Below are 23,467 nucleotides of genomic sequence, written 5' to 3'. Positions count from 1 at the left end.
TTTTTTTTTTTTGGTGGCAATAATTTCTCTGTTCAGAAATGTGTGAATTTCCGGTCTATTTCATTCCTCTTTCGATTCATGTAATCGTTTCACGCTTTTTGTAAACTTTTGAGATTGGCCTTCTACCGGGAATTCACACATTTCAGAGAAAATATTGCCACAAAAAAAAGGGGGGGGGGGGGTAGTAGTAATATATCCATACTTCAGGTGCATGTGATTGTATTCTGAAACTCTATAATGATTAATGTACATGTAGCTGCAATAATGTAGCCCTATCCTATTTTTTTTTATTCTGACGTTTTCCTCCCCCCCCCCCCAAAAAAAGAAAAATCGGAGAGGTCTACATTATTACAGCTAATGAACATGTAACCACAGGTATCTGAATTTTGATCAATAAATAGATACAAAAGATTTTCTATCTATCTATCTATCTATCTATCTATCTATCTATCTATCTATCTATCTATCTATCTATCTATCTATCTATCCATCCATCCATCCATCCATCCATCCATCCATCCATCCATCTATCTATTTATCTATCTATCTCCAAATTTATCTCTTCAATCTATAAAAAAAATGATGTAAGCAATATCGTCTTTTCTCTCTTTTTTAACATAAAAAAAAAATCCATATCGTCACATGATTTAAAAATGTGTCTTTTATTAGCGGAATGACACATCCTGTTGTAAGAGAAGTCTCTTTTTCTATATAGAAATCTCTTCAAATTAAAGAGAGATCTTGTTTCGGTAATACCTTATATTACAACTACTACAACAAGTCCTGTTAGCAGTAAAAAGGCAGTTGCATATATTATTATGCAAGAATTTACAGACACAGTGGCATGTTATTTTCATAAATAATTACATGTATCAGGGTCGGATCCGGGAATTGCGGTTAGAGGGCGCAACTTTATGAGGCAGGGGGTCAAGGGGCCGCCTTAAGGCCCCCAGTGGGTCCAGGGCAAAGCCCTGGTGGGGGCTCAGGGGGCGAAGCTCCTAAATTTTACAGATTCTATAGGGCTTGAAATATGTCTCCTATTTAATAATTTTTACCATTTCCTACCATTCTTGATATGGTGAAATTAATAAAATGATGCAAATTTTTAAAGGGGTTTTGAAAAAATTGAAAATTCTCCCAAGAAAAGTAATTCAATAAGTAAAAAGATTTTGTCATTTGTTTCTCTGAGAGTGGAACAAATTATTGTTTCTTTTATCGTTCACATTTCTCTAAACAATAGACCACGAATTACCTTAGATTTGAAAAAAAAAAAAATTGGGGGGGGTGGGGTGGGTCCGGGGCGCCGGCTGGGCCCCCTTAAATCCGCCAATGATGATGGTCATACATGTATATACAGTTTAATTTTTTTTTTTTTACTTATTACCATGGAGAACCTGTAAATTTTAACTGCATTGACTAGGAGGCAGTTCATTTAAAAAAGACAAAAGTATTGTTTATCGGATAATTAAAATCAGATCTTAATAATATTTAATAATAATAATATTTATTCATATAGCGCCCTATATGACTATAAATAACCACTCTAAAGCGCTGCACACAATAAAAATGATACAGCATGTTATAAACGTAGTAAAAGGAAATTATAATAGCATTAAGACAGATAATATCAAAACAATGCTAGAAAAACATCAATAATGTGAAGTAAAATTACTAAAATCTAAAACATGATATGCATGAAAATAGTTCCACGCCGTACAATCAAATGACATAAAATACAATAGTTGAAATAAATATACAATTATACACTTGAAAAAGCCATGTTAAAATGATGGTAAAGAAACCATAAAGATTTAACCACCTATAATACTAATAATATGCAAGTCTATAAAGATGTGTTTTTAAATGTTTTTTAAAAGATCTTCACTAAACATTACACTGATTCTAATTAGACTGGGTTTATCGGTTCAATACTCATCCGAATATAAATTCATTCATTTATTCAGCCATTCATTCAAACATCTCTCCATCCATTTATCACTGGTATTAAACTGATGTATGTAACTGCACTTACGTACATCCCAAGATGGCGGAAGAAGAAACGGGTAATTTTTCAATTTAGATCTTATCCTATCAACTATTCAATGATATTAAGTAGTCAAGTTTGTGTATTTCTTTACGCTTTATCGTTCAGAATGGTAAAATCCGCTTGTTTCTCCTAAATGGACGAGTTAAACTCCTGTGTAAAAACACACGTGATGTACGTAACTCATTAAAATATTTTTGGTTGATGTACATAATTTTCCTTTATGATGTACGTAACTGTGCAATTCACTCGTAGTTCGACAGACCCTAAAGCTTGCTTTCTAAGCAGCTAAACAAGCAGAGAAGTAATGCACATACTTTGTGGCAGAGAAAGAATGCCATTAGCGATTAAAAAAAACACCTCATTCTATAACCTCTTGAGATATTTGATACAAACAGATGCTGCACACAGGGAAAAAAGGGGGTGGGGGTTATTACTTCAAATTTTGTACCATTTAAAGACTATGCCTATTCTTGGGAGGACAACTTTTGAATTTTGGTGTCTTTTGGAGGTCCAACAAAACCATAGTATTTCTGTCGGTGGAGAGGGGGGTGGGGGTGGGTGGGTAGGTAAAATGGATGTTTTGGGGTTAGTTTTCTTGGTATTTTGAAGGGGTTAAAAATTTAAAGGAGAAATTACATCATTATCATTAACTTGTATGAATGTTTCACAAGCTTAGAAGATCTTGATTTTTAGATGTTTTATATTTTTCAGGTCATGTAGATTTTCAGTAATTCTTTATTATTATTTTTGGGCGGGGGTTGGGGGGGGGGTTAAAATGTGCATAGATATTTGGGGGATGTTTTCACCAGGTATTTCTGATACGTTGACAAACATGATTTGTTTGGTATTATTTTGCTGCAATACTATGTAGACTCAATTACTCTGCTGGAATTAACTCTCCTGGAAATTTTTCATGTGATCTTCAGAGCTCCAGAGTCTGTTTTATCCGAGTACAATCAATACCAATTAATTACCTTTAATATATTATTTTAATATCATTTCACGCGTTCTCGTCTGCATATGCATGATATACATAAGTGTTGTAAGACCGATCATCCTATTTCATTTGATTTATCTGTTATTTTCGGTGTGTAAAATACTTTTTGTTCATTTTGCCTAGGGACCAACCATGTAACTTGCGGAAAGGGGCTATGTTTTTGTTGTTGTTGTTTAATATATATATATATATATATATATATATAATTTTGTTGCTGACGAAAAAGAAAATTTGCGCAGAAAAAATAGAATTTTTTTTTTATCTGAAGCAAGGTTTTGTCACTAACAGTAGTCCCAGATAAAAGTAATGCAAAGTTAAACTGGAAAAATTGTCGCGAAGCGTAAATTAATAATAATAATAAAAAAAAAACTGTCGCCCGCTGAGTGCGGGAAAAAATGTCGCGACCCCCCCTTCCAACCAACCAACCAACCAACCAAGTTACATGACCGGTCCCTTATCCTTTTGTTACAAAAACATGGTCGATGCTGTACTTGCTCATACATTAACGAGTTTGGTTACCGTTGAAGAATATTTGTGGCGTACTTTGAATGAAGTTTATCAGTGATTGTGCCAATTTTTGATTGATTGCTATTTAACTTATAGCATTATAGGTACTACATCATAGATATGAAAGAACGTTCCTAAATCTTCTTAAAAGAGCCTAAATTGAAAGTTTGATTTGATGGCATGTTGGTAGCATTATTTAACATCTGATTTTTATTGATGAAGGCATTCTATCGGGCTTTTTGAATGAACAAATGAATAAAAGTTTAATGGAGATCTTTTGAGTTACGTACATCTATTATGTGCAAATCGGAAAGTTACGTACACCATATTGTGAAAGTTACGTACATCAATCTACGTATTTCAAATACCGATTGCAGCAAATTCGGGACAGTATCTTGAAGACTTTGGGTACAATTGTGAACTATTGATATAAATAGACATCCTCTTTTGTGAAGTGTATTTCACTTTGCTTTCTAAAAGACAAAAACATCGCTATTCTGATTTACCTGTTTCTTCTTCCGCCATCTTGGGATGTACGTAACTGCAGTTACGTACATCAGTTTAATACCAGTGCATTTATCAGATGTAGGCTACACATGCAATATCAAAATTAAGAGATTTTAAACTTGAACACACTTCATGGACTCTGCCGATGTACAGCGATGTAGTTCATTCCCTCATGTATTACCAAAACTGATTTTATATTTACATTCTACTTTTATATCTGTCAGAATAATCAGCCCTTAAAGACCCAATTTTAAGTTACCACCCCCAAATGGTAAGCCGCCTTTCATTCAAACATTTAAGTAGACGTACAACATTTATAAAAGTAAAGATAACGAACAGTGATCAATCTCATAACTCCTATAAGCAACACAAAGTAGATAGTTGGGCAAACACGGACCCCTGGACTCACCAGAGGTGGGATCAGGTGCCTAGGAGGAGTAAGATTTATACGGGCATTGTTCTCAACTACAACGCATTCATGAGGAAATGGTTATCATTACAACTTGTAAATATAACAAAGGCATTACTGATTGACAGGTTACTTTGAATTGTTAGCATTTTCGCAAATTCTGTTGTCATTATTATTATCAATTTCACAAATACCACCTGTCATTAGGTCGAACGCTGTCTGACGTGTTTCATATCATTCATTAGGCCGTTCTTTACATTTTGACTACAGGTTACTTTGTTTACCCGATCACGTGACAAAGGGGGGTGCTTACTCCTCCTCATCGTCGGATACCCACGGCTGATCTCGTTTTCTACTCATCAGCCGTGGGTATCCGACGATGACTCCTCCTAGACATTTGATACCACCTCTGATTTGCCAAGGGGTCCGAGTTAGCCATAATCTTAATTTTGTATTCTTTATAGGATTTATGAGATTGATTACTGTTCGATATCTTAAACTGTTTCATGTACCATTGAAACTAGTAGTTAGATCCTCCACTACACAAATTCTAGTACTTAGATCCTCCACTACACAAACACTAATAATTAGATCCTCCACTACACAAACACTAGTACTTAAACCCTCCACTACACAAATACTAGTGCATAGATCCCTCCACCACAAAAATACTAGTACTTAGATCCTCCACTACACAATTACTAGTGCATAGATCCCCCCACTACATAAATACTAGTGCACAAACACTAATACTTAGATCCTCCACTACGCAAATACTAGTACTTAAATCCTCCATTACACGAATACTAGTGCATAGATCCCCCACTACACAAATTCTAATACTTAGATCCTCCATTACACAAATATTAGTACATAAACTCTCCACTACACAAATACTAGTGCATAGATACCTCCACTACACAAATACTAGTGCACAAATACTAATACATAGATCCTCCATTACACAAATACTAGAGCATAGATCCTCCATTACACAAATACTAGAGCATAGATCCTCCATTACACAAATACTAGCACTTAGATCCTCCACTACACAATTACTAGTACTTAGATCATCAACTATACAATTACTAGCACTTAGATCCTCCACTACACAAATAGAAGTACTTAGATCCTCCACTACACAAATGCTAGTACTTAGATCCTCCACTACACAAATAGAAGTACTTAGATACTCCATTACACAATTACTAGTACTTAGATCCTCCACTACACAATTACTAGTACTTAGATCATTCACTACACAAATACTAGTACTTAGATCCTCCACTACACAAACACTAGTACTTAGACCCTCCACTACACAAATAGTAGTACTTAGATTTTCCACTACACAAATGCTAATGCATAGATCCTCCACTACACAAATACTAGTACTTAGATCCTCCACTACACAAATACTAATGTATAGATCCCCCACTACACAAATACTAGTACTTAGATCCTCCACTACACAAATACTAATGTATAGATCCTCCACTACACAAATACTAGTACTTAGATCCTCCACTACACAAATAGAAGTACTTAGATCCTCCACTACACAAATACTAGTACTTAGATCCTCCACTACACAAATACTAGTGCATAGATCCTCCACTACACAAATACTAGTACTTAGATCCTCCACTACACAAACACTAGTACTTCGATCCTCCACTACACAAATAGAACTACTTAGATCCTTCACTACACAAATACTATTGCATAGATCCTTCACTACACAAATACTAGTGCATAGGTCCTACACCACACAAATACTAGTACTTACATCCTCCACTACACAAATACTAGTGGATAAATCCTCCACTACACAAATACTAGTGCATAGATCCTCCACTACACAATTACTAGTACTTAGATCTTCCACTACACAATTACTAGTACTTAGATCCTCCACTACACAAATACTAGTACTTAGATCCTCCATTACACAAATACTAGTGCATAGATCCTCCACTACACAAATACTAGTGCATAAATCCTCCACTACACAAATACTAGTACTTAGATCCTCCACTACACAATTACTAGTACTTAGATCTTCCACTACACAATTACTAGTACTTAGATCCTCCACTACACAAATACTAGTGGATAAATCCTCCACTACACAAATACTAGTGCATAGATCCTCCACTACACAATTACTAGTACTTAGATCTTCCACTACACAATTACTAGTACTTAGATCCTCCACTACACAAATACTAGTACTTAGATCCTCCATTACACAAATACTAGTGCATAGATCCTCCACTACACAAATACTAGTACTTAGATCCTCCACTACACAAATGCTAGTACTTAGATCCTCCAGTACACGAATACTAATAGTTAGATCCTCCACAACACAAATACTAGTACTTAGATCCTTCTACTACCACTGCACATTATTCAAAAAGCCATCACTTGTCTAACGTAGGTCCATTTTAGATTGCACCACCTTCCTTTTGGGTTTTTTTTATTTGGGTGCGTATACAATAACACATGTGAAACTTCATCTAGGACAGGTAATCCAAGCACTATTGCCTGACCAACTGTATAATAAAAGTTGTCAATCCAAGCACTACTGCCTGACCAACTGTATAATAAAAGTTGTCAATCCAAGCACTACTGCCTGACCAACTGTATAATAAAAGTTGTCAATCCAAGCACTACTGCCTGACCAACTGTATAATAAAAGTTGTCAATCCAAGCACTACTGCCTGACCAACTGTATAATAAAAGTTGTCAATCCAAGCACTACTGCCTGACCAACTGTATAATAAAAGTTGTCAATCCAAGCACTATTGCCTGACCAACTGTATAATAAAAGTTGTCAATCCAAGCACTACTGCCTGACCAACTGTATAATAAAAGTTGTCAATCCAAGCACTATTGCCTGACCAACTGTATAATAAAAGTTGTCAATCCAAGCACTACTGCCTGACCAACTGTATAATAAAAGTTGTCAATCCAAGCACTACTGCCTGACCAACTGTATAATAAAAGTTGTCAATCCAAGCACTACTGCCTGACCAACTGTATAATAAAAGTTGTCAATCCAAGCACTACTGCCTGACCAACTGTATAATAAAAGTTGTCAATCCAAGCACTACTGCCTGACCAACTGTATAATAAAAGTTGTCAATCCAAGCACTACTGCCTGACCAACTGTATAATAAAAGTTGTCAATCCAAGCACTATTGCCTGACCAACTGTATAATAAAAGTTGTCAATCCAAGCACTACTGCCTGACCAACTGTATAATAAAAGTTGTCAATCCAAGCACTACTGCCTGACCAACTGTATAATAAAAGTTGTCAATCCAAGCACTACTGCCTGACCAACTGTATAATAAAAGTTGTCAATCCAAGCACTATTGCCTGACCAACTGTATAATAAAAGTTGTCAATCCAAGCACTACTGCCTGACCAACTGTATAATAAAAGTTGTCAATCCAAGCACTACTGCCCGACCAACTGTATAACAAAAGTTGTCAATCCAAGCACTACTGCCCGACCAACTGTATAATAAAAGTTGTCAATCCAAGCACTACTGCCTGACCAACTGTATAATAAAAGTTGTCAATCCAAGCACTATTGCCTGACCAACTGTATAATAAAAGTTGTCAATCCAAGCACTACTGCCTGACCAACTGTATAATAAAAGTTGTCAATCCAAGCACTACTGCCTGACCAACTGTATAATAAAAGTTGTCAATCCAAGCACTACTGCCTGACCAACTGTATAATAAAAGTTGTCAGAAAACAACATATAGCTCGCCGGGAAGCGCGACTTTGTTTAATCTATCTCCTTTGAGTTAAAAGGTTATTTAGTTTTTGAAAAGTAGGTCAAAGTCCATGATCACTAGATCAAAAGTCTTGGTACCAATATACATGTCTTGTCACAATGCATCTATATATGACATGTCAAAACCCTTAACCCCCCCCCCCCTTTGGTTCAAAAGATATAACCAAGTTTAATTTTTTGAAAAGTAGGTCAAAGTCCAAGTCTTCAAATCAAAAGAAAGGTCTTGTCATAAGGCATCTATCTATGAAATATCAAAGTCCTACCCACCTTGACTGAAGTCCAAGGCCAATATCATTTGGTCTACAGTCTACAAACCAAAAGAAAGGTCTCTTCATGAGGTATCTGTATGTAAAATACCAAAGCCCTATCTTCCTTGGTTTAAAGATGTAGCCCTTGGTTATTTTTATTTTTGAAAAATAGATCAAAGTCTAAAGTCGAGGTCACTAGGTCAAAAGTCTTGAAAAAGTCTTTATGATGCATCTATCTGTGAAATATTGAAGACTTATCCTACTTTCTTGAAAAATATATCCAGGCTAAAGTTTTTGAAAAGTAGGTCAAAGACAACAGCAAAGGTCACTAGATCAAAAGTCTTGGTACCAAATGAAAAGCCTGGTCATGAAGCATCTATATGTGAAATATCAAAGCCCCATCTCCCTTGGTTGAAAAGATATAACCAAAGTTAAAGTTTTTTCCTTTTAAAAAGTGTGACACCAACACTGGGGTCATGGCAATAGCTCTTCGCACATTCGTTCCGGTGAGCTAAAGGTAAACTGAATCTAATAGATTTATTCAACAACAAAACACCATAAAGCTAGCACAACGTCCTCTCTCAAGTTCAGTCAGATCTCATGACACTGACCCACAACCTTTCAATCCGGATTATGTGGGAAGGATTGAAAAAAGGGACGAATTTATTGCAAAATAACTATTTTTCGAACCAGGTCTGAAACTGGCCCTACAATTTACGTCAAAGCAACCGATGCTACATTTAGAATTGATTTAGATTGACAGAAGTGAACCATAGCAACAATTTTTCTCCAAAATCAATAATAAAAGTTGTCTTCCACTGTAATGTTTTTAGCTCACCAGAGCTGAAAACTCAATTGAGCTATTCTGATAACCATTTGTCTGTCGTCTGTCTGCCCGTTTGTCTGTGTCCGTATACTTTTCACATTTTCATCTTCTTCTCCAGAATCACTTGGCCAAATTCAATCAAACTTGGTACAAATAATCCATGGGTGAAGGGAATTCAAGTTTGTTCAAATAAAGGACCCATTCAAAGGGAAGATAATCACGGAAATAGGGTGGGTTCTTTCAAAAATCTTCTCAAGAACCACTGGGGCAGGAAATTTCAAATTTACATGAAAGCTTCCTGATATAGTGCAGATTTGAGTTCATTACATGTAAAAGCATGACCCCCGGGGTAGGATGGGGCCATAATAGGGGATCAAAGTTTAACATACAAATATATAGGGGAAATCTTCTCAAGAACAACTAGGCCAGGAAAGTTTAGATTTACATGGCAGCTCTCTTATAAAGTGCAGATTTAAGTTTGCTAAAAGTATGGCCTCCAGGCTTCGGGTGGGACCACAATAAGACATCCACTTTTTACACACAAATACATGTAGGGAAATTCTTTCTTCTTCTCAAGAACCACTAGTCCAGACAAGTTCAAATTTTCATGAAAGCTTTCTGATATTGTGTAAATTCAAGTTTGTAAAAAGTATGGCCTCGAGGGTAGGGTGGGCTACAATAGGGGATCAAATTTTTACATACGAGTATATAGGGGAAATCTTTAAAAAATCTTCTTTTCAAAAATCACAGGGCCAGAAAAGTGGAAATTTACATGAAAGCTTCCTGACATAGAGTAGATCCAAGTTTTTGCAATTCATAGTCACCGGGAGTAGGGTGGGGCCAGAATAGGGGAGCAAATGTAATATGCTGATATATAGGGAAAATCTTTAAAATGTCTCTTGAAGTATTTAAGCTAGGGCTTTTATATTTGTATATACATGTACATTCTTTACGGGAAGACCTTTCATGTGATGCATTGGTGTGTGTGATCTTGTGACCTTGACCTGGAAGTTTGACCTACATTGACTAACTTATAATTCATGAGTAAATAATACTGTTGGGGTCATCGGTAACGGTAACCTATTGGTTCGATTCGTAACCGGGAAGTTCCGGGTTCGATTCTCTGATACTTCAAACCAAAGACGTCTAACACTGGTAGTGACTGTTCCATCACAAAGCGCCTAGCACTAGCCAGAGAAGTCACGTGTCGAGCGCCTAGCACTAGCCAGAGAAGTCACGTGTCGAGCGCCTAGCACTAGCCAGAGAAGTCACGTGTCGAGCGCCTAGCACTAGCCAGAGAAGTCACGTGTCGAGCGCCTAGCACTAGCCAGAGAAGTCACGTGTCGAGCGCCTAGCACTAGCCAGAGAAGTCACGTGTCGAGCGCCTAGCACTAGCCAGAGAAGTCACGTGTCGAGCGCCTAGCACTAGCCAGAGAAGTCACGGGTCGAGCGCCTAGCACTAGCCAGAGAAGTCACGGGTCGAGCGCCTAGCACTAGCCAGAAAAGTCACGGGTCGAGCGCCTAGCACTAGCCAGAAAAGTCACGGATCGAGCGCCTAGCACTAGCCAGAAAAGTCACGGGTCGTTCGCCTAGCACTAGCCAGAAAAGTCACGGATCGTTCGCCTAACACTAGCCAGAAAAGTCACGGATCGAGCGCCTAGCACTAGCCAGAAAAGTCACGGGTCGTTCGCCTAGCACTAGCCAGAAAAGTCACGGATCGAGCGCCTAGCACTAGCCAGAAAAGTCACGGTTCGTTCGCCTAGCACTAGCCAGAAAAGTCACGGATCGAGCGCCTAGCACTAGCCAGAAAAGTCACTGGTCGAGCGCCTAGCACTAGCCAGAAAAGTCACGGATCGAGCGCCTAGCACTAGCCAGAAAAGTCACGGTTCGTTCGCCTAGCACTAGCCAGAAAAGTCACGGATCGAGCGCCTAGCACTAGCCAGAAAAGTCACTGGTCGAGCGCCTAGCACTAGCCAGAAAAGTCACGGATCGAGCGCCTAGCACTAGCCAGAAAAGTCACTGGTCGAGCGCCTAGCACTAGCCAGAAAAGTCACGGGTCGTTCGGATATGACCTTAAAAACATACTTAGTTTCCTGTCGTGCTAGAAATTGACACGATATAGAACCCTCACTGGTGCGGTCGTGGATGCCCAGTATAAATCTGAATTTGTGGTACTCGCCTACAGCTGCTGCAGTTTCTATAAGTTCAGATGGAATATGTACAAATATCACGGGAATCAGTCCTGATACTCAGGTCAGAAATCAGAATAAAGTCAAACCAGAAAATATTTTTCGAAAGATTTGCGAGTTAAAGTTTAATTTTCTTTACGAGTGGGATCTAATAATTTGCAAGTGATGTTCGCATCGTAGATTTTGTAACACACTGAAAACATTTTTTCTACAGCTATGACTAAGGATAGGTCAGATCTTGGTCGTTGATAATTTTGATAGCGTGAATGTTAAACAAGATGGCGTGAAGCAGCAAATAACACAAATAAAATCCATTTGTGGTTGGGGAGCTCACCTTTCTCCTTAAACCCTTTCTTCAGCCCCTTTTGTTTCTCTTTTCTCCAGCCCCCATGCATCTGTTTCTCTTGCCCCCCCCCCCTCCTTTTTTTTACCCTGCAACAGGGGTGGTGCTACTGTTGTAATTTACTGATGTAGATGTTTTGGTTTTCATATCGATAACAAATACTTATCTAACACAGAAATATATAATATTAATAAAAAGAATACCGGTAATCACAATGATAGCTTACACAGCACTCGATCACAGTACAATTAGGTCAAACAGACCGGAAGTCACGTCTCTCTTTAGACCATCACGCAAACTGTCCTGTGCAAATAAGTTACTCTATCGTCAATGGTTAAAACATCCATATACTATTTCTATCTTCATCCATTAAAGACAAGCAGTCACAGTCGGAGCGAAATCTTTATCAGAAGGAGTTTTCCCCTGCATCCGATATCACTCGTTATGAATAAAACCTCATTCAGAAGTCACAACGTCGTCCGTTTTTCCACCACTATAAATCATTAAAAGAACGCCATCCTTTATATTGCATATAAAAACTTAGTCTCTTTCAATGCAAAGACCACCATCCTCATTTATGAATAGGCCTCCATCCTTGTTTGATTTGTTCCACCTTCATTCGGTGGAGAACGGACAGGTTGAATGGATCTCGACTGAGGTCTTCATTGGTTAACTTGTCAATGAAGCACCCATCCAGAACCTCCTTCTCACAGAGGTTTGCCAGTTCGTCCAGGCGACACTCTCGGAAACAGCTGACTGTGTCGGACACTGACAAACTGGAGAAGCTAGACTCTGTGGCGGAAGGCACGCGGGAGATGGGAAATACAGCACCAGTTGGTTTCGTGTGGCCTTCTGTCTGTCGAGTGAAAAATTCCTTGTGAAGCAAAACCATACTTTGTCGAACTGTCTGAAATGAGACGAATGGAATTTGTTCGTTTAAGGTATTTTTTTTCACACGCCTTTTTCTATATGGATTTTAAAAGTGTTCAATAAACAATTATAATACTCACAGCACTTACCTTGGGGATGTTAAAATAGTATTCTGCCAAGTCGTGTGAAGCATCTGGTTGTGACATTGCACCAGGATGTCTGCTAACCAGGCCCATATCTGGAAATAAAATATATACTCCTGTAATTAACAGATACACTATTACAAATGATTTGGTCAGTTATGGCTGAACCCCCCCCCCCTCAACAGCATATAGCCTCAGGCATTGTATGCTAGTACTGACACACTTTACCGTTATTCACGGAGGGTGTCACTGCTTTTCTCTCAGCAGATCTCGGGGAAGGTGCTGCAGGCGGGGGTGGCCTGAGGGGTGCAACCAGACTGGTTTCCGCTGAGACCGGGTGTTGCCTAAATCTGGGATTTTGCTGCTGCGGAAAAGATCCAAGCTTTTCTGGAAGTGTTAATGTCTGTGAAGAACCACTTCGACGATCTCGTGGGGGCGGGGCAGGGGAAGATCGAGGGTTGATTGGTTTGTTTTGATTTGTACTCGCTGGGACCGGTTTCCTTCTGGTCATTTCTCTGGCGTCTGACATGGATACGTAATCTGCCTCCGTCGAATCTTCAGAACTGTCGGAATCATCGGAGTTCGCTGTAGCTGTATCAAGAAGACAATATTCATTAACTAGATTCATTTAAACCTGACCTCATATACACACTAGATAGGTATCATGTCTTACAGTTACGATTGGACAGCGGTCCCGTTGGCGTGTTCGATTTGGAGTTCCTGTTGTAAGTGTTAGGAATGTTATGGAACAGTTGCCTCCCGACGTCTGGTGGCAGTTTGTTTAACGTCAGACCAGGCTCTGAAAAACATCGTTCAACTCGGTGTACACTTGGTGTGATATTGGTCTTAAACCATATACGTGAAAAATTATGCCTTGATTGTAACACATGTACGTGAGATAACGTCGTGATTGTAACACATGTACGTGAGATAACATGCCTTGTAGTAACACATGTACGTGAGATAACATGCCTTGTAGTAACACATGTACGTGAGATAACATGCCTTGTAGTAACACATGTACGTGAGATAACATGCCTTGTAGTAACACATGTACGTGGATAACATGCCTTGTAGTAACACATGTACCTGAGATAACGTCGTGATTGTAACACATGTACGTGAGATAACATGCCTTGTAGTAACACATGTACGTGAGATAACATGCCTTGTAGTAACACATATACGTGAGATAACATGCCCTGTAGTAACACATGTACGTGAGATAACATGCCTTGTAGTAACACATATACGTGAGATAACATGCCTTGTAGTAACACATGTACGTGAGATAACACATGTACGTGAGATAACATGCCTGTAGTAACACATGTACGTGAGATAACACATGTACGTGAGATAACGTGCCTTGTAGTAACACATATACGTGAGATAACACATGTACGTGAGATAACATGCCTGTAGTAACACATATACGTGAGATAACATGCCTTGTAGTAACACATATACGTGGATAACATGCCTTGTAGTAACACATGTACGTGAGATAACACATGTACGTGAGATAACATGCCTTGTAGTAACACATGTACGTGAGATAACATGCCTGTAGTAACACATGTACGTGAGATAACACATGTACGTGAGATAACATGCCTTGTAGTAACACATGTACGTGAGATAACATGCCTTGTAGTAACACATGTACGTGAGATAACATGCCCTGTAGTAACACATGTACGTGAGATAACATGCCTTGTAGTAACACATGTACCTGAGATAACGTCGTGATTGTAACACATGTACGTGAGATAACATGCCCTGTAGTAACACATGTACGTGAGATAACACATGTACGTGAGATAACGTCGTGATTGTAACACATGTACGTGAGATAACATGCCCTGTAGTAACACATGTACGTGAGATAACACATGTACGTGAGATAACGTCGTGATTGTAACACATGTACGTGAGATAACGTCGTGATTGTAACACATGTACGTCGTGAGATAACATGTTGTTTTTGTAACACATGTACCGACCTCATGCGTAATTATTGGATATTTTGAATCATCTATAAATGTTTTGCCCATAGTAAGATGTGACAATCAAACCATACATTGAGGCCACCAAGAATCATACATTTGAGAGAAAACCAATCCACATTTACACAAAACAATATTAAAGATAGTCTACCAGTTTGATAGAGGGTATTTAAACCATATATTTACAGGCATTGAAACCGTCCATGTAACAGAGACCCAATATATATTGTAAGGAAAGGAGACCCAATATATATTGTAAGGAAGGGAGACCCAATATATATTGTAAGGAAGGGAGACCCAATATATATTGTAAGGAAGGGATACCCAATATATATTGTAAGGAAGGGAGACCCAATATATATTGTAAGGAAGGGAGACCCACTATATCTGGTAAGGAAGGGAGACCCAATATATATTGTAAGGAAAGGAGACCCAATATATATTAGGATAGTAAAATATTGTAAGGAACGAAGACCTAATATATATATGGGGATATAAAAATGTTGTGAGGAACGGACACCCAGTATATATTAGGATAGTAAATATTGTAAGGAACGAAGACCTAATATATATATATATATAAGGATATAAAAATATTGTGAGGAACGGACACCCAGTATATATTAGGATAGTAAATATAGTAAGGAACGAAGACCTAATATATATATATATATATATATATATATATATATATATATATATAAGGATAAAAATATTGTGAGGAACGGACACCCAGTATATATTAGGATAGTAAATATAGTAAAGGAACGAAGACCTAATATATATATATATATATATAAGGATAAAAATATTGTGAGGAACGGACACCCAGTATATATTAGGATAGTAAATATAGTAAGGAACGAAGACCTAATATATATATGAGAATATAAAGATATTGAATTTAAGCAAAGTAGTGTTCTTAATGAAACATGTATGCAAATATATCCAGATAGTAGTTATCATTGTCCAACCTGGTAAGACTGAGTAACCTTTAACATGTGTTTAAATTCTTATAACAACGATTGTACTCACTTTTGGGTTATCACGGGTCATAGAAAGTGACCAAAATCCCCCTCTACCCCCGAATTCCCAATGATGCATCACTTTGTTATAGTCAGTATATATATAGTAACGGTTACAATAGTCTAACAATAGACAGCTAAATAAAATCGTTATAAGGAAATTATGGGTAATACAGCTTGTTACATCGTAAAGTAAGGAAATAACTCATTTAATAGACGAGGAAGTGAACTTTAAAATATGGCAAATATCAATTTTGTTGCTGATGATGCTATTCAAGTCACTGAAAAAGTTCACAGCAAGCTTTCGGTTCAGTGCAGTTCGAAACTGATAGTATGCGAGTTCACGAACAATGTACATGTATTCATCTCTAAACGTAACAACATTTACCAGTTTGTTTACAGAGTATTCATCTCTAAACGTAAAACATTTACCAGTTTGTTTACAGAGTATTCATCTCTAAACGTAACAACATTTACCAGTTTGTTTACAGAGTATTCATCTCTAAACGTAAAACATTTACCAGTTTGTTTACAGAGTATTCATCTCTAAACGTAACAATATTTACCAGTTTGTTTACAGTGTATTCATCTCTAAACGTAAACATTTACCAGTTTGTTTACAGAGTATTCATCTCTAAACGTAAAACATTTACCAGTTTGTTTACAGAGTATTCATCTCTAAACGTAAAACATTTACCAGTTTGTTTACAGAGTATTCATCTCTAAACGTACAACATTTACCAGTTTGTTTACAGAGTGTTCATCTCTAAACGTAACAACATTTACCAGTTTGTTTACAGAGTATTCATCTCTAAACGTAAAACATTTACCAGTTTGTTTACAGAGTATTAATCTCTAAACGTAACAACATTTACCAGTTTGTTTACAGAGCATTTATAGAAAGAACGACAGAAGCAACAGTGATTAGCGGGTCTACAAATTTTTGTAAGAGATATATATAAATAATACTTAAACAACTCATGTGATATACCAAGGAACTTTTAGTTACAATAGAAGCGTTATTGAGAGTCAGAAATGACCAATATACTGCATGGACGAAATATCCTCATTATCGAAAAATCAATTTGAAATAGTGTGTCATAGGCGGGTGTGTCACCACAGGGGTGGGGTGTTATAGGAGGATGTCTCATCGCATGGTATGTCAAAGGAGGGTGTTTCAAAGCAGGGTGTGTCACAGGAGGGTGTGTCACAGGAGGGTGTGTCATAGGAGGGTGTGTCAGAGGAGAGTGTGTCATAGGAGGGTGTGTCATAGGAGGGTGTCATAGGAGGGTGTGTCACAGGAGGGTGTGTCATAGGAGAGTGTGTCACAGGAGGGTGTGTCATAGGAAGGTGTCATAGGAGAGTGTGTCACAGGAGGGTGTGTCACCACAGGGGGGTGTTATAGGAGGATGTCTCATCGCAGGGTATGTCAAAGGAGGGTGTTTAAAAGCAGGGTGTGTCATAGGAGGGTGTCATACAAGAGTGTGTCACAGGAGGGTGTGTCATAGGAGGTTGGGATTTCCTATCGTAAATCGTTAGACAAACTAATAGTATCATCTATACATTTGAATTAATACTTATACTTGACCGGAAATATGTAACACTTTTCTTATCGCAAATAAGGAATATTTTTTTTTTTATCACAAATAAGGAATACTTTTTGTTTCACCTGAAAAAAAATCAAGAGGCATATGGGCCACATCGCTGGTGCTGTGATTTTCACATATATTTTTTAAAATCTAGACTCCATTCCGATAAAAAGTTTTGACCCCATATTGTGGCCCCAATCTAGCCCCAAAGGATCACCATATAACCGAATATGAAGTCACAAAGTCAAGCACAATGTTAGCACAAGAAAGGTCTTGCCATAAAGAATACAATGTATACATGTATATGCAAAATGTAACAGCCCTACCTTACATATGTTAAGTTTGCTTAAAAGTAGGTCAAACTCCAAGGTCAAGGTCACAAAATCTTATTCGGAAAAACGTTTTTGTCAAAAGGAAGGCCTATATGACATACGAGAGCTCTACCACTCACCATTCAAAAGTTATTAGTAAGGTTAAAGTTTTGAAATGGGTCAACCCCAAGGTCAAAGATCAGGAGATAGTACATAGGTTAGGTCTTCTAAAAATTAGGTCAAACTCCAAACTCAAGAGGTTAAAAAACTTTGGTACCAAAGCAAATGTCTTGTCACAAGGAATATGCATATGAAATATGAGCATTATCACTGACCAATCAAACCTTTCGAATAGACGAACAGACAGGACAAAACAATCTGTCCCCAACTACAGTCACGGGCGCATAAAAAACTGGAATCCACACAACTTGGGAATATCTGCATTTGGATGAAAGATGAAGATAACGAAAAGTGATCAATCTCATAACTCCTATAAGCAATACAAAATAGAGAGTTGGACAAACATGGATTTATTGTGACCCTGCTAGTCTTGAAAAAAGAAGAAGATTAATTTCCTGTATATTCCCATATAAAACTGAGATCTTCTAATGTGGTTCAACCCTACCCCGGTAAACCTGAATCAAACAGATACTTGCATATCAATATTACTAATCATGACTCTGTTAATGTTGAGGTTTTTAAAGATGTTTTTCTATACTATGTAAAACTTTGAACCCCTATTGTGGCCCACCCTACTTCATGGGGACACAATTTGCCTTAGGATGCTTGCATATTTATGGGCGGCGTAAGGGGTAAAAAAGACGTTAATGCAAAACGAACAATTTTCAAAAACACACTGAAATACAAAACAAACCAGCTTAAAATAGAATCAGCAGACTCCGTTACAAAACCAACAGTCGTTAATTGAATTGACGCTAGATGGCGTGCGCAAGAGACAGACCTGTATCTGAATTAACGCTAGATGGCGCGCGAGTCTATCTACGTAATCATTGTATACGTACATATATTGTATTTTGAAACATAATTCCCGCGAAATTGCCAATCATGTTGGACACTCAAAACGCCAACATATCAGAAGCTGCAAATTTTTTGCAAGCTGTGGTGTCGTTACTACAGGAAAGGCCTAACTAATTTAAGAGACCATGAACAACAGCATGGTTACGTCTAAAGGAAACCAGCAGAAAAGCATCCTCACAGAACATCGGCAGTTATTCCGCAGCATGCACGCAAGGTCAAGGCCATAAATTAAAACGTGTAATTACCATTTATCATTATCAGGCATAGGATAGAAGATATTGAGTTCTTTATTATTTGAAAAGAATATTTCATCGTTTAAATGTTATTGTCCTCGGACTCCAGGGGGCAAAAGCGTGTCTCTTCCCCAATACACAAACATTTTTTGCCGAATGTTTAGATTTAGATCATTTTTACCAAATCAAAATATCAATATCTTTGTGAATTTTTACTTCAAGGTTTTTTGCTCTTTTGATTAGTAAAAGACAGACAAAGATTTATTATTAGAATTTAGATTGTGTTGGAATGAAACAAGGACGTTGAAAAGCATGTTCAGTTAAACACATTTATATTGTTATTTTGTTCAGGTAGAAAAGTTTTGTAGCCTTTGATATGTTAGCATTCTGAGAGTCCGACAATTTCGCAAAAATTACGTTTCAAAATATGTACGTTTATAATGATTACGTACATAGACTCGCGCGCCATCTAGCGTTAATTCAGATAATGTCTTTCTCTTTTGCACGCCATCTAGCATCAATTTTACATCGGTAACGTTGCTTTCGCAACGGAGTCTGTTCATTTTATTTCAATCTGGTTCGTTTTGTATTTCAGTATGTCTTTGAAAATTAATTGTTCGTTTTTCATAAACGTCTGTTTTACTATTTCCGCTGCCCTTACATATCGGTTCTTGAGAAGAAAGGTTTTAAATGACCCCACCCTATTTTTTTTCCTTTTCTTGATAATCTCCCTTTGCATGGGACATGGTTCTTCAATAATTCCCTTCATCCAAGAATGATTTGTACCAAGTCTGATTGAAATTGGTCCAGAGGTTCTGGAGAAGAAGAAAATGTTAAAAGTTTAGAGACGGACGACAGACAAATTGTGATCAGAAAAGCTCACTTGAGCTAATAAAAAACACTAGCCAACCAAAACTAAAATATCCCCAGGCCTCTCTATTTGATAAAAGTTTTCTAGATTAAAACCTTGTGCATTTGTAAAAATATCGCAAACCCATCAACAACATCATTTATAGATATAAATCACACCTTTCCTCTTGGTGTAACTTTCTGTCTATTGAAATTAAAAATCATTTCTAAAGTTATATACAATGTACCTAGATATTGAGATACTAGTAAAGATCCAAAAGGAAAAGTTGATAATAGATTACATGTGTAAATATCCAAGGGATGAATTTAAATGGGGGCATACTTTGTTAGCTGCTAAAACTAGTAGCAATTTTTTTGAGTTATTATAGTCCTGGAGTTGTATATTTGGAAGGGATAGAAAACTGCAAGCACCTTGTACTAGAATGACTTTGAATGTATTGATAACTTTGAACACGTACCTTGTTTGGCTGTTTGATTTGGTACTCCTCCGTCACTGGGCGGTCTGTTGCGCGATGGAAGAGGCGGAACCGCACAAATGCTGTCTAGGGTCACGTCGATAGGACTTGGTCTCGCCGTTGGGAAAGCGCTGGGACTGGACATTTTCCTTGGAGGAGGAATAGGAGCTTTGGATCCGAAAGAACTAACAGTCTTGTTCCCGCCACTGACCTGCTGGGAAGTCACGGGTAGAACTGTAGAATTAACAACCAATGCTGTGTGGTTGGGGTATTTTGCCTGAGGTAGAGGGAGGGTCTTTCCGAAAGAATTCGGTATACTACTAGATCTCTTGGGCACAGGTGGAGGTCGCTTATTCTTGATAATTGGACTAATTTTTGGACTCTGTGACAGCGGTTTGGCTTCCTCCTCTCTACTGACCTGGACTTCGACGTCAGTGGCTTGTGTTAGTGCTACAGAGAGCTGACTGTCAGGCACTCTAGACCCATCAGGATTCAGCTCATATCCAACAATAGCTATCACAGACTCCACACGCTCTAAAGAAAAATAACACACTTTACCTGTATCAAGAGACTCCTCTACCTCAGGAATCTGTCCCATAAATCTCACATTCACAGGTAAAGAAAAAATTCTTATCACATCCTTTAAGTACATGATTTCATTTTTTGGAATACGAGAGAAACGTCCTCTTTGAAATGGGCGCAAGCAGATTTTACGTTTCCCATGAGTACAGTACAGGCCCTGACCACTAACCACCCCGTCCAGACTGAGACACGCGCCTCGGGGAAGTTCTACGTCCCCTTCCTTTTCATCCAATGCCGCAGCCTTAATGGGTGAGTCCACGTGCACGTTTCCCGGGAAAAGCTGAATGAGTTCTTGCACTGACTTGTACACGGTCTCTGTCCCAGTATAGATGTACACTTGTCCCTCATAACTGAGCGGAATTTGTAGATCTGCCACCTCCCCGTCAGTCAAGCTTGCTCGTGTTATCACTCGCTTGATTTCACTTATCGCGTCCAGCCGTATGACGTCACCAGTGGACAGACTCTCCTGCTCGTTTTGGCTGTATATGCCCTCCATGACGCGGACCGTGCGAGGAAGACCCATTTTGTACACCACATCGTGAATGGTGTAGGTCTCCATAGACCAAATGGCTTTTGCCTCGTTCTCCATTATCACCCCAAAACCATATCGCTACGCAACTGATCGCTTGTTCTGATCAATTCAATACTATATTAAAGGAAGGAAAATTATTGCTTTTAATAAAATCAAAGTGTACAGGGAAGTTCTATGTTTATAAATAAATGCTTCCTGTCCATGTTTCACAGACGAGGAAAGATCAGTATATTTTTTACTGAAAGCATTCACATGAATGTAATACATTGTTGTGAATAACTTCATGCAGAGGGAGCGATCATGTCGTGGAGTTACCTGTCTAGCACATCAACGCATTTCTTCTTAATTTCACTTCCTTACGCGTGGTGGGTTTTTTTGTTAATAAAAATCAGATCTTGGGTCTCTATCTTGAAATGTAAACAATATGCTGAAAACAAAAGGCAAGACTGACTTTAAAATTCGCCTGATGACTTCATGAAAAAATAAATGTTTGAATACGCTGCATTTACATTGGTCATGAAAATTTTGCGTCCGATTATGATATACATGTTGCAAGCTGTTTGACTATTATTATGAAGTCAAGATATATCTTATATATATAGACTATATATACTACTAGACTATTTACATATAAGGAAAAAAATGGCGAGACTCAAATGACGGACTATTTACTTAATGAAAAAATTGACAAAACTCAAATGACGGACTATTTTTTTTTAAACATGTTAATTTGATATATGCAAGAACAAGTCAAGGTAAACGTTCTAGAAATTTACCAGTAGCTCATCTTCCTGAAAACTTCTCCTTTGCAGAAAAGATATGTTTTATTTCTGTCACCGTAGGACGATTCTCATCAGAACACGCGGCTCATGTGACCTCGACATGACCCTGTTATAATGTCTAAAGATTCTCAACAGAACACACGCCTTACATAACCTCGACATGACCCGTTATAATGTCTAAAGATTCTCAACAGAACACAAGGTTTACGTATCATCGACATGACCCCGTTATAACGTCTAAAGATTCTCAACAGAACACAAGGTTTACGTATCATCGACATGACCCCGTTATATTGTCTAAATTTCATCATGTAAATAGTCCGTCATTTTAGCCGAAAGATCTTTCAAAACATTGACGATTAAGCAATAATTGTAACAGATTAATATATTAAGTATATGTATTCTGTTATGTTTGGCTAGTATTTGATGTGTAGGGGTAGTATTTGATGTGTAGGGGTAACATTTTAGAGTAACTTTACATCTGCGCGATCTTCAGTTGTACCGGCCATGTTGCTCAAAAATACGTTTGTACTAATCGTTGAAAAAAAAAAATGTTTACAGACGTCGGGCAGATGATTTCTCTCAGCCCTCCACCATTAGATCCAAGGGGTGATGGGTGGGCTACACATTTACAAATACATGTGCACGTACTTAAACATTAAATGTTTGAGATGTGAATTCCGAGCTGGTTAATGCTATCAATATTGATCAATTAAGGAGGTACTCTACATCGTCATAATGACTGACTTCCTTTTAAAACATGGATGAAAATATGAGTATCAGCAATATTTGTATGTTTTCAAGAATTCTCGCCTAGCTGAGTAGGTCAGTAGGTTAACACGTCGACTGCTGAACTGTAGATCGTGTGCTCGAATCCAGCAGGGGTTTAATTTTTTTCTCAATTTGCTTTCAACTAAAACTGCATTTTTTGACTAAATAAAGTAAATTTGAAAGTTTTCAAATTCAAAATAATGTTGTACATATCGTCCACTTTTCATCCATATCAAATTTCTCTGGTGTAGCATACCTCCTTAATAAACTGAGCGACACCATCCAATTCAGGATTTTCTACTGATTGACCGCTAAATAGATCTGTCCATGACGTGCTGGTCACTCGGGATTTCCATCTTTGCACGAGG

General features: G+C 37.9%; 1 protein-coding gene across 2 annotated transcripts; it reads right to left on the bottom strand.

Moving 5' to 3' along the window:
* Nucleotides 1-12,056: 12,056 nt before the first annotated feature.
* Nucleotides 12,057-21,691, bottom strand: LOC125671397 (uncharacterized). 2 transcript variants are annotated; one of them, XM_048907129.2, is made up of 5 exons: nt 20,436-21,691; nt 13,576-13,701; nt 13,131-13,493; nt 12,909-12,997; nt 12,057-12,796 (listed from the first exon to the last, which is right to left on the bottom strand). In XM_048907129.2, the coding sequence occupies exons 1-5, from the start codon at nt 21,601-21,603 to the stop codon at nt 12,461-12,463; spliced, it is 2,082 nt and encodes a 693-aa protein (XP_048763086.2). In that variant the 5' UTR covers nt 21,604-21,691; the 3' UTR covers nt 12,057-12,460. The 2 variants fall into 2 exon arrangements, with proteins under 2 accessions (XP_048763086.2, XP_048763085.2); XM_048907128.2 differs by having other exon boundaries at nt 12,900-12,997; nt 20,436-21,667.
* Nucleotides 21,692-23,467: the final 1,776 nt, after the last annotated feature.

The sequence above is a fragment of the Ostrea edulis genome, chromosome 4 (genome assembly GCF_947568905.1).
Source record: "Ostrea edulis chromosome 4, xbOstEdul1.1, whole genome shotgun sequence".
Taxonomy (NCBI): domain Eukaryota; kingdom Metazoa; phylum Mollusca; class Bivalvia; order Ostreida; family Ostreidae; genus Ostrea; species Ostrea edulis.
This window is presented reverse-complemented; position numbering and strand designations above follow the sequence as displayed.

Bases quoted from the DNA above. Each gene is read 5' to 3' on its own strand.
- LOC125671397 (XM_048907128.2), bottom strand. From the start codon at position 21,603: ATGGAGAACGAGGCAAAAGCCATTTGGTCTATGGAGACCTACACCATT. The intron at 13,494-13,575 runs GTAAGACATGAT...TTCTTGATACAG, and splicing joins ACCGCTGTCCAATCGTAACT to CTACAGCGAACTCCGATGAT. The intron at 12,998-13,130 runs GTAAAGTGTGTC...TTTTATTTCCAG, and splicing joins GACACCCTCCGTGAATAACG to ATATGGGCCTGGTTAGCAGA.